This window comes from Salmo salar, unplaced genomic scaffold (genome assembly GCF_905237065.1).
Source record: "Salmo salar unplaced genomic scaffold, Ssal_v3.1, whole genome shotgun sequence".
Classification (NCBI taxonomy): Eukaryota; Metazoa; Chordata; class Actinopteri; order Salmoniformes; family Salmonidae; genus Salmo; species Salmo salar.
In genome coordinates, this window is record NW_025547711.1 from 498 (window position 1) to 12,500 (window position 12,003).

Consider the following 12,003-nt stretch of genomic DNA (forward strand, 5'->3'; position numbering starts at 1 on the left):
TTGTGTTTTGATGTATTATGTTATGATGTATTATGATGTATTGTGTTATGATGTGTTATGATGTATTGTGTTATGATGTCTTATGATGTATTGTGTTATGATGTATTATGATGTATTGTGTTATGATGTATTATGTTTTTGATGTATTATGTTATGATGTATTATGATATGATGTGTTATGATGTGTTATGATGTATTGTGTTATGATGTATTATGTTATGATGTATTAGGATGTATTATGTTGGTAGTAACACCGTTCCAGACAAGTGGATTGATTGATTAACTGTGTGTGTGTGTTTGTGTGTCTCTGGTTCCTCCGTAGGAAGGGCTGAGTGCAGCGTGGGTGCCCAAGGATAGGCCGTCTGAGGCTGGGGAGCAGAGTGGCCGGTCCCCCCCGGTTATGAACCACACCGAGGGAGGCCTTGTCATCTTCAGCGCCAACTCACACCCTTCCTCCAGGGAGATCAGCAAGAGGATAGGAGAGTCAGTACACACACACACACACACTCTGGCTTTTCATTGGTCAGCTCTCCCTGTGCTCTCTTTTCATTGGCTATGTCTCCCGTGTGCAGGCGTCTGGGGGTGGAGCTTGGGAAGGTGCAGGTGTACCAGGAAGACAACAGAGGTGAGACTCTGACCCCTGATGACCCCTGACTTCTGACCTTCTGACCTCTCTGTCACACGCCATCCCCCCCTCACCCTCTCCCTCATCCCCCCTCACCCTCACCCTCTCCCTCCATCCCCCCTCACCCTCTCCCTCCATCCCCCTCACCCCTCTCCCTACATCCCCCTCACCCTCTCCCTCCATCCCCCCCTCACCCCTCTCCTCCATCCCCCTCACCTCTCCTTCCCCCTCACCCCTCTCTTCCATCCCCCTCACCCCTCTCCTCCATCCCCCCTCACCCTCTCAGTCCCTAGTTAACAAAGTCGACGAAATCAGGGCAAGAGTTGCTTTCCAAAGAGATATCCAGGATTGTAACATACTCTGTTTCACGGAGACATGGCAAGCTGGGGACGTGGCTAGCTGGGGACGTGGCTAGCTGGGGACATGGCTAGCTGGGGACGTGGCTAGCTGGGGACGTGGCTAGTTGGGGACGTGGCTAGCTGGGGACGTGGCTAGCTGGGGACGTGGCTAGTTGGGGACGTGGCTAGCTGTAGACGTGGCTAGTTGGGGACGTGGCTAGCTGTAGACGTGGCTAGTTGGGGACGTGGCTAGCTGTAGACGTGGCTAGCTGGGGACGTGGCTAGCTGTAGACGTGGCTAGCTGGGGACGTGGCTAGCTGTAGACGTGGCTAGCTGGGGACGTGGCTAGCTGTAGACGTGGCTAGCTGGGGACGTGGCTAGCTGTAGACGTGGCTAGCTGGAGACGTGGCTAGCTGGGGACGTGGCTAGCTGGGGACGTGGCTAGCTGGGGACATGGCTAGCTGTAGACGTGGCTAGCTGGGGACGTGGCTAGCTGGGGACGTGGCTAGCTGGAGACGTGGCTAGCTGGGGACGTGGCTAGCTGGGGACGTGGCTAGCTGTAGACGTGGCTAGCTGGGGACGTGGCTAGCTGGGGACATGGCTAGCTGGGGACATGCTGTCGGAGTCAATACAGCCAAACGGGATTTTCAGTGCATCGCGCCGACAGGAATAAACATCTCTCCGGTAAGAAGAAGGGCAGCGGGTGATTTTAAATGTAACAACATACAGGAACTCGAGTCCTTTTGTTCACCTGACCTAGAATTCCTCACAATCAAATGCCGACCGTATTACCTCCCAAGAGAACTCTCCTCGGTTATCGTCACAGCCGTGTATATCCCCCCCCGCAAGCGGATACCAAGACGGACATCGAGGAACTGCACTGGACTTTATGCAAACTGGAAACCTTTTATCCTGAGGCTACATTTATTGTAGCTGGGGATATTAACAAAGCTAATCTGAGAACAAGGTTACGTAAATTCTATCAGCATATCGATTGCGGTACACGAACGAGTAACACTTCTCGACCACTGCTACTCTAACTTCCGTGACACATACAAGGCCCTCCCCCCCTCGCCTTCCTTTTGGCAAACCTGACCACGACTCCATCTTGTTGCTCCCCTCCTATAGGCAGAAACTAAAACAGGAAGCGCCCGTGCTTAGGTCTGTTCAACGGTGGTCCGACCAATCGGATTCCACACGTTTCAAGGTTGCTTCGATCACGTGGACTGGGATATGTTTCCAGGTGGCCTTAGATAATAACATTGACGTATACGCTGTGCTTATAAACTCGGTGAGCGAGTTTATAAAGAAGTGTATAGGAGATGTTATACCCACTGTGACTATTAAAACTTTCCAAACCAGAAACCGTGGATTGATGGCAGCGTTCGCGCAAAACTGAAAGTGTGAACCACTGCATTCAACTACGTCAATGTGACTGGGAATATGGCTGAATATAAACAGTGTAGTTATTCCCTCCGTAATTCAATCAAACAGGCAAAACGTCAGTATAGAGACAAAATGGAGTCGCAATTCAACGGCTCAAACACGAGACGTATGTGGCAGGGTCTACCGACAATCACGGATTACAAAAAGTAAACCAGCCCCGTCGCGGACATCGACGTCTTGCTTCCAGACAAATTAAACAACTTCTTTCCTCGCTTTGAGGACAATACAGTGCCACTGACGTGCCCCGCTACCAAAGACTATGGGTTCTCCTTCTCCGTGGCCGATGTGAGTAAAACATTTAAGAGTGTTAACCCTCGCAAGGCTGCCGGCCCAGACGGCATCCCAAGCCGCGTCCTCAGAGCATGCACAGACCAGCTGGCTGGTGTGTTTACAGACATATTCAATCTCTCCTTATCCCAGTCTGCTGTTCCCACTTGCTTCAAGATGGCCACCATTGTTTCTGTTCCTAAGAAGACAAAGATAACTGAACTAAATGACTATCACCCCGTAGCATTCACTTCTGTCATCATGAAGTATTTTGAGAGACTAGTCAAGGACCATATCACCTCCACCCTACCTGACACCCTAGACCCACTCCAATTTGCTTACCGACCCAATAGATCCACAGAGGACACAATCGCCATCACACTGCACACTGGCCTATCCCATCTGGACAAGAGGAATACCTATGTAAGAATGCTGTTCATTGACAGCTCAGCATTTAACACCATAGTGCCCTACAAACTCGTCATTAAGCTCGAGACTCTGGGTCTCGACCCCGCCCTGTGCAACTGGGTCCTGGACTTTCTGACGGGCCGCTCCCCAGGTGGTGAAGGTAGGAAACAACATCTCCACCTCGCTGATCCTCAACACTGGGGCCTCACAAGGGTGTGTTCTCAGCCCTCTCCTGTACTCCCTGTTCACCCACGACCTCAGGAGGCTGAAGAAATTTGGCTTGTCACCGAAAACCCTCACTAACCTTTACAGATGCACAATTGAGGGCATCCTGTCGGGCTGTATCACCGCATGGTACGGCAGCTGCTCCGCCCATAACCGTAAGGCTCTCCAGAGGGTAGTGAGGTCTGCCCAACTCATCACCGGGGCAAACTACCTGCCCTCCAGGACACCTACACCACCCAATGTCACAGGAAGAACAAAAATATCCTCAAGGGTATCAACCACCCGAGCCACTGCCTGTTCACCCCGCTATCATCCAGAAGGCGAGGTCAGTACAGGTGCATCAAAGCTGGGACCGAGAGACTGAAAAACAGCTTCTATCTCAAGGCCATCAGACTGTTAAACAGCCATCACTAACACAGAGAGGCTGCTGCCAACATACTGACTCATCTTCAGCCACTTTAATAATGTAATCAATTTATCACTAGTCACTTTAAACAATGTTACTTTATATTATATAATGTTTACATACCCTACATTACTCATCTCATATGTAAATACTGTACTCTATACCATCTACTGCATCTTGCCTATGCTGTCAGACTGTTAAACAGCCATCACTAACACAGAGAGGTGGTTGCCTAGCTACAGAATTGAAATCATTGGCCACTTTAATAAATGGATCACTAGTCACTTTAAGAATATATTTCACATTACTCATCTCATATGTATATATACTGTATACTGTATCCTTCACTATCTAGTCTTTACTATCTATTGCATCTTAGCCGCTCTGTCACTGCTCATCCATATATTTTATATTTATATATTCTCATCCCATTCCTTTACTAGATTGTGTGTATTAGGTGTTGATGTGGAATTGTTAGATATTACCTGTTTGATTCTGCTGCACTGTTGGATCTAGAAGCACAAGCATTTCACTACACTCGCATTAACATCTGCTAACCATGTGTACGTGACCAATAACATCTGATTTGATTTTAACAGAGGGGTAGTGTTTTAATATAGTAACTGTACCATGCCAGGGGATTGTCTGTGTGGAAGATTAAGTTGCTTACGCTCTTTCTCTGTCTCTCTCTCTCTCTCTCTCTCTCTCTCTCTCTCTCCCTCGGTCTATTAAATTCTCCCTCTCTCCACCTCCCCCTCTGTCTCTTTCTCTTCCCCCTCTCTCTTTCTCTCTCTCCCCCTTCCCCCTCTCTCTTTCTCTCTCTCCCCCTTCTCCCTCTCTCTCCCCCTCTCTCTCTCTTTGTGTAGAAACACGTGTGCAGATCCAGGAGTCGGTTCGAGGCAAAGATGTCTTCATCGTCCAGACAGTGTCTAAGTACGAACACAGACCCAGACTACTGGATATAACAGAGCCCTCAAACCTCTCTATCACACACACTATCACACAGACCCAGACTACTGGATATAACAGAGCCCTCAAACCTCTCTATCACACACACTATCACACAGACCCAGACTACTGGATATAACAGAGCCCTCAAACCTCTCTATCACACACACTATCACACAGACCCAGACTACTGGATATAACAGAGCCCTCAAACCTCTCTATCAAACCTCTCTATCACACAGACCCAGACTACTGGTTATAACAAAGCCCTCTATATATATATATATATATATATATATATATATATATATATTATAACAAAGCCCTCTATATATATATATATATATATATATATATATATATATATATATATATATATATATATGTATGTATATGTATCTATCTCTCTCTGTCTCCAGGGATGTGACCACTACCATCATGGTGTATATCTCTCTCTCTGTCTCCAGGGATGTGACCACTACCATCATGGTGTATATCTCTCTCTGTCTCCAGGGATGTGACCACTACCATCATGGTGTATATCTCTCTCTGTCTCCAGGGATGTGACCACTACCATCATGGTGTATATCTCTCTGTCTCCAGGGATGTGATCACTACCATCATGGTGTATATCTCTCTCTCTCTGTCTCCAGGGATGTGAACTCTACCATCATGGTTTATATCTCTCTCTCTCTCTGTCTCCAGGGATGTGAACTCTACCATCATGGTGTATATCTCTCTCTCTGTCTCCAGGGATGTGACCACTACCATCATGGTGTATATCTCTCTCTCTCTGTCTCCAGGGATGTGATCACTACCATCATGGTGTATATCTCTCTGTCTCCAGGGATGTGAACTCTACCATCATGGTGTATATCTCTCTCTCTCTGTCTCCAGGGATGTGACCACTACCATCATGGTGTATATCTCTCTCTGTCTCCAGGGATGTGACCACTACCATCATGGTGTATATATCTCTCTGTCTCCAGGGATGTGAACTCTACCATCATGGTGTATATCTCTCTCTCTGTCTCCAGGGATGTGACCACTACCATCATGGTGTATATCTCTCTCTCTGTCTCCAGGGATGTGACCACTACCATCATGGTGTATATATCTCTCTCTGTCTCCAGGGATGTGACCACTACCATCATGGTGTATATCTCTCTCTTCTGTCTCCAGGGATGTGAACTCTACCATCATGGTGTATATCTCTCTCTCTGTCTCCAGGGATGTGACCACTACCATCATGGTGTATATCTCTCTCTCTCTGTCTCCAGGGATGTGAACTCTACCATCATGGTGTATATCTCTCTCCCTCTGTCTCCAGGGATGTGAACTCTACCATCATGGTGTATATCTCTCTCTGTCTCCAGGGATGTGAACTCTACCATCATGGAGTTGCTGATCATGGTGTATGCGTGCAGGACTTCCTGTGCCAGGAGCATCACCGGGGTCGTCCCCTACTTCCCCTACAGTAAACAGTGTAAGATGAGGAAGAGAGGTTCTATCGTCTCCAAACTACTGGCCTCCATGATGTGTAAAGCAGGTGAGGACACACAGAGAGACACACAGAGACACACAGAGATACACACACACACACACAGAGACACACACAGAGAGACACACACACACACACACAGAGAGACACACACACAGAGAGACACACAGAGATACACACACACACACACACAGAGACACACACAGAGAGACACACACACACACACAGAGACACACACACAGAGAGACACACACAGAGAGACACACACAGAGAGAGACACACACAGAGAGAGACACACACAGAGAGAGACACACACAGAGAGAGGCACACACAGAGAGACACACACACACAGAGACACACACAGAGAGACACACACACAGAGAGACACACACACAGAGAGAGACACACACAGAGAGAGGCACACACAGAGAGACACACACAGAGAGAGACACACAGAGAGACACACACACAGAGAGATACACAGAGAGACACACAGAGAGACACACACACAGAGAGACACACAGATAGACACACACACACAGAGACACACAGAGAGAGACACACAGAGAGACACACACATACTGAACATAGTGTTCTCTCCTTGTTCTGAATGTGTCTGTCTGAATATCCGTCCGTCCGTCTGTCTGTGTGTGTGTGTGTGTGTGTGTGTGTGTGTGTGTGTGTGTGTGTGTGTGTGTGTGTGTGTGTGTGTGTGTGTGTGTGTGTGTGTGTGTGTGTGTGTGTGTGTAGGTCTGACCCATCTCATCACCATGGATCTTCATCAGAAGGAGATTCAGGGTTTCTTCAACATCCCAGTGGACAACCTGAGAGCTTCTCCCTTCCTACTGCAGTACATCCAGGAAGAGGTAGGACTACACTACCCACAACCCCCTCCTACTGCAGTACATCCAGGAAGAGGTAGGACTACACTACCCACAACCCCTCCTACTGCAGTACATCCAGGAAGAGGTAGGACTACACTACCCACAACCCCCTCCTACTGCAGTACATCCAGGAAGAGGTAGGACTACACTACCCACAACCCCCTCCTACTGCAGTACATACAGGAAGAGGTAGGACTACACTACCCACAACCCCCTCCTACTGCAGTACATACAGGAAGAGGTAGGACTACACTACCCACAACCCCCTCCTACTGCAGTACATCCAGGAGGAGGTAGGACTACACTACCCACAACCCCTCCTACTGCAGTACATCCAGGAAGAGGTAGGACTACACTACCCACAACCCCCTCCTACTGCAGTACATCCAGGAGGAGGTAGGACTACACTACCCACAACCCCCTCCTACTGCAGTACATACAGGAGGAGATAAACCAACACTACCCACAAGCCCCTCCTACTGCAGTACATACAGGAGGAGGTAGGACTACACTACCCACAACCCCTCCTACTGCAGTACATCCAGGAGGAGGTAGGACTACACTACCCACAACCCCCTCCTACTGCAGTACATACAGGAGGAGATAGAACTACACTGCCCACAACCCCCTCCTACTGCAGTACATACAGGAGGAGGTAGGACTACACTACCCACAACCCCTCTACTGCAGTACATCCAGGAGGAGGTAGGACTACACTACCCACAACCCCCTCCTACTGCAGTACATACAGGAGGAGGTAGGACTACACTACCCACAACCCCCTCCTACTGCAGTACATACAGGAGGAGGTAGGACTACACTACCCACAACCCCCAGTACATACAGGAGGAGGTAGGACTACACTACCCACAACCCCCAGTACATACAGAAGGAGGTAGGACTACACTACCCACAACCCCCAGTACATACAGGAGGAGGAAAACTACACTACCCACAAGCCCCTCCTACTGCAGTATACACAGGAGGTAGGACTACACTACCCACAACCCCCCTCCTACTGCAGTATATACAGTAATAGGTGATGTGTGTCATTGATGTGTAGTTTTCTTCCTCAGATTCCTGACTATAGAAACGCAGTGATAGTGGCCAAATCTCCAGCCTCAGCCAAAAGGTACGCTACTGTCTGTATTGTATCGCTAAATGTAGCTGTTACTGTCTGTATTGTATCGCTAAATGTAGCTGTTACTGTCTGTATTGTATAGCTAAATGTAGCTGCTACTGTCTGTATTGTATAGCTAAATGTAGCTGCTACTGTCTGTATTGTATCGCTAAATGTAGCTGTTACTGTCTGTATTGTATCGCTAAATGTAGCTGCTACTGTCTGTATTGTATAGCTAAATGTAGCTGCTACTGTCTGTATTGTATCACTAAATGTAGCTGTTACTGTCTGTATTGTATCGCTAAATGTAGCTGCTACTGTCTGTATTGTATCGCTAAATGTAGCTGCTACTGTCTGTATTGTATCGCTAAATGTAGCTGCTACTGTCTGTATTGTATAGCTAAACGTAGCTGCTACTGTCTGTATTGAATAGCTAAATGTAGCTGTTACTGTCTGTATTTTATAGCTAAATGTAGCTGCTACTGTCTGTATTGTATAGCTAAATGTAGCTGCTACTGTCTGTATTGTATAGCTAAATGTAGCTGCTACTGTCTGTATTGAATAGCTAAATGTAGCTGTTACTGTCTGTATTGTATAGCTAAATGTAGCTGCTACTGTCTGTATTGTATAGCTAAATGTAGCTGCTACTGTCTGTATTGTATAGCTAAATGTAGCTGCTACTGTCTGTATTGTATAGCTAAATGTAGCTGCTACTATCTGTATTGTATAGCTAAATGTAGCTGCTACTGTCTGTATTGTATAGCTAAATGTAGCTGCTACTATCTGTATTGTATAGCTAAATGTAGCTGCACTGTCTGTATTGTATAGCTAAATGTAGCTGTTACAGTCTGTATTGTATCACTAAATGTAGCTGCTACTGTCTGTATTGTATCGCTAAATGTAGCTGCTACTGTCTGTATTGTATAGCTAAATGTAGCTGTTACTGTCTGTATTGTATCGCTAAATGTAGCTGTGACTGTCTGTATTGTATAGCTAAATGTAGCTGTTACTGTCTGTATTGTATAGCTAAATGTAGCTGTTACTGTCTGTATTGTATAGCTAAATGTAGCTGCTACTGTCTGTATTGTATAGCTAAATGTAGCTGTTACTGTCTGTATTGTATAGCTAAATGTAGCTGCTACTGTCTGTATTGTATAGCTAAATGTAGCTGTTACTGTCTGTATTGTATAGCTAAATGTAGCTGCTACTGTCTGTATTGTATCGCTAAATGTAGCTGTTACTGTCTGTATTGTATCGCTAAATGTAGCTGCTACTGTCTGTATTGTATAGCTAAACGTAGCTGCTACTGTCTGTATTGAATAGCTAAACGTAGCTGTTACTGTCTGTATTGTATAGCTAAATGTAGCTGCTACTGTCTGTATTGAATAGCTAAATGTAGCTGCTACTGTCTGTATTGTATAGCTAAATGTAGCTGCTACTGTCTGTATTGAATAGCTAAATGTAGCTGCTACTGTCTGTATTGTATAGCTAAATGTAGCTGCTACTGTCTGTATTGAATAGCTAAATGTAGCTGCTACTGTCTGTATTGTATAGCTAAATGTAGCTGCTACAGTCTGTATTGAATAGCTAAATGTAGCTGTTACTGTCTGTATTGTATAGCTAAATGTAGCTGCTACTGTCTGTATTGTATAGCTAAATGTAGCTGCTACTGTCTGTATTGTATAGCTAAATGTAGCTGCTACTGTCTGTATTGAATAGCTAAATGTAGCTGTTACTGTCTGTATTGTATAGCTAAATGTAGCTGCTACTGTCTGTATTGTATCGCTAAATGTAGCTGCTACTGTCTGTATTGTATAGCTAAATGTAGCTGTTAGTGTCTGTATTGTATCACTAAATGTAGCTGCTACTGTCTGTATTGGTGCTGTTAGACTGCTACTGTCTCTGTAGCTGGTAACGCTATAACTACAGTCTGGGTTAGGGTGGTGCTGTTAGACTGCTACTGTCTCTACTCTGTAGCTGGTAACTCTATAACTACAGTCTGGGTTAGGGTGGTGCTGTTAGACTGCTACTGTCTCTACTCTGTAGCTGGTAACTCTATAACTACAGTCTGGGTTAGGGTGGTGCTGTTAGACTGCTACTGTCTCTGTAGCTGGTAACTCTATAACTACAGTCTGGGTTAGGGTGGTGCTGTTAGACTGCTACTGTCTTACTCTGTAGCTGGTAACTCTATAACTACAGTCTGGGTTAGGGTGGTGCTGTTAGACTGCTACTGTCTCTACTCTGTAGCTGGTAACTCTATAACTACAGTCTGGGTTAGGGTGGTGCTGTTAGACTGCTACTGTCTCTACTCTGTAGCTGGTAACTCTATAACTACAGTCTGGGTTAGGGTGGTGCTGTTAGCCTGCTACTGTCTCTGTAGCTGGTAACTCTATAACTACAGTCTGGGTTAGGGTGGTGCTGTTAGGCTGCTACTGTCTCTACTCTGTAGCTGGTAACTCTATAACTACAGTCTGGGTTAGGGTGGTGCTGCTAGACTGCTACTGTCTCTACTCTGTAGCTGGTAACTCTATAAATACAGTCTGGGTTAGGGTGGTGCTGTTAGGCTGCTACTGTCTCTACTCTGTAGCTGGTAACTCTATAACTACAGTCTGGGTTAGGGTGGTGCTGTTAGACTGCTACTGTCTCTGTAGCTGGTAACTCTATAACTACAGTCTGGGTTAGGGTGGTGCTGTTAGACTGCTACTGTCTCTGTAGCTGGTAACTCTATAACTACAGTCTGGGTTAGGGTGGTGCTGTTAGCCTGCTACTGTCTCTGTAGCTGGTAACTCTATAACTACAGTCTGGGTTAGGGTGGTGCTGTTAGGCTGCTACTGTCTCTACTCTGTAGCTGGTAACTCTATAACTACAGTCTGGGTTAGGGTGGTGCTGTTAGACTGCTACTGTCTCTACTCTGTAGCTGGTAACTCTATAACTACAGTCTGGGTTAGGGTGGTGCTGTTAGACTGCTACTATCTCTGTAGCTGGTAACTCTATAACTACAGTCTGGGTTAGGGTGGTGCTGTTAGACTGCTACTGTCTCTACTCTGTAGCTGGTAACTCTATAACTACAGTCTGGGTTAGGGTGGTGCTGTTAGGCTGCTACTGTCTCTACTCTGTAGCTGGTAACTCTATAACTACAGTCTGGGTTAGGGTGGTGCTGTTAGGCTGCTACTGTCTCTACTCTGTAGCTGGTAACTCTATAACTACAGTCTGGGTTAGGGTGGTACTGTTAGGCTGCTACTGTCTCTACTCTGTAGCTGGTAACTCTATAACTACAGTCTGGGTTAGTGTGGTGCTGTTAGGCTGCTACTGTCTCTACTCTGTAGCTGGTAACTCTATAACTACAGTCTGGGTTAGGGTGGTGCTGTTAGGCTGCTACTGTCTCTGTAGCTGGTAACTCTATAACTACAGTCTGTGTTAGGGTGGTGCTGTTAGGCTGCTACTGTCTCTGTAGCTGGTAACTCTATAACTACAGTCTGGGTTAGGGTGGTGCTGTTAGACTGCTACTGTCTCTACTCTGTAGCTGGTAACTCTATAACTACAGTCTGGGTTAGGGTGGTGCTGTTAGACTGCTACTGTCTCTGTAGCTGGTAACTCTATAACTACAGTCTGGGTTAGGGTGGTGCTGTTAGGCTGCTACTGTCTCTGTAGCTGGTAACTCTATAACTACAGTCTGGGTTAGGGTGGTGCTGTTAGACTGCTACTGTCTCTACTCTGTAGCTGGTAACTCTATAACTACAGTCTGGGTTAGGGTGGTGCTGTTAGACTGCTACTGTCTCTACTCTGTAGCTGGTAACTCTATAACTACAGTCTGGGTTAGGGTGGTGCTGTTAGG

General features: G+C 46.4%; 1 protein-coding gene across 2 annotated transcripts in view; it reads left to right on the forward strand.

Annotated features, from left to right (window-relative positions):
* The first annotated feature begins 250 nt into the window (after window positions 1-250).
* Window positions 251-12,003, forward strand: part of LOC123732226 (phosphoribosyl pyrophosphate synthase-associated protein 2) — a 17,645-nt gene continuing 5,892 nt past the window's right edge. For both annotated transcript variants that reach the window (XM_045711515.1, XM_045711516.1), the window contains exons 1-6: window positions 251-483; window positions 573-625; window positions 4,582-4,648; window positions 6,040-6,212; window positions 6,915-7,030; window positions 8,125-8,180. In XM_045711515.1, coding sequence (XP_045567471.1) covers window positions 401-483; window positions 573-625; window positions 4,582-4,648; window positions 6,040-6,212; window positions 6,915-7,030; window positions 8,125-8,180 — 548 coding nt within the window. In that variant the 5' untranslated portion in view covers window positions 251-400. The remainder of the gene's footprint in view (window positions 484-572; window positions 626-4,581; window positions 4,649-6,039; window positions 6,213-6,914; window positions 7,031-8,124; window positions 8,181-12,003) is intronic.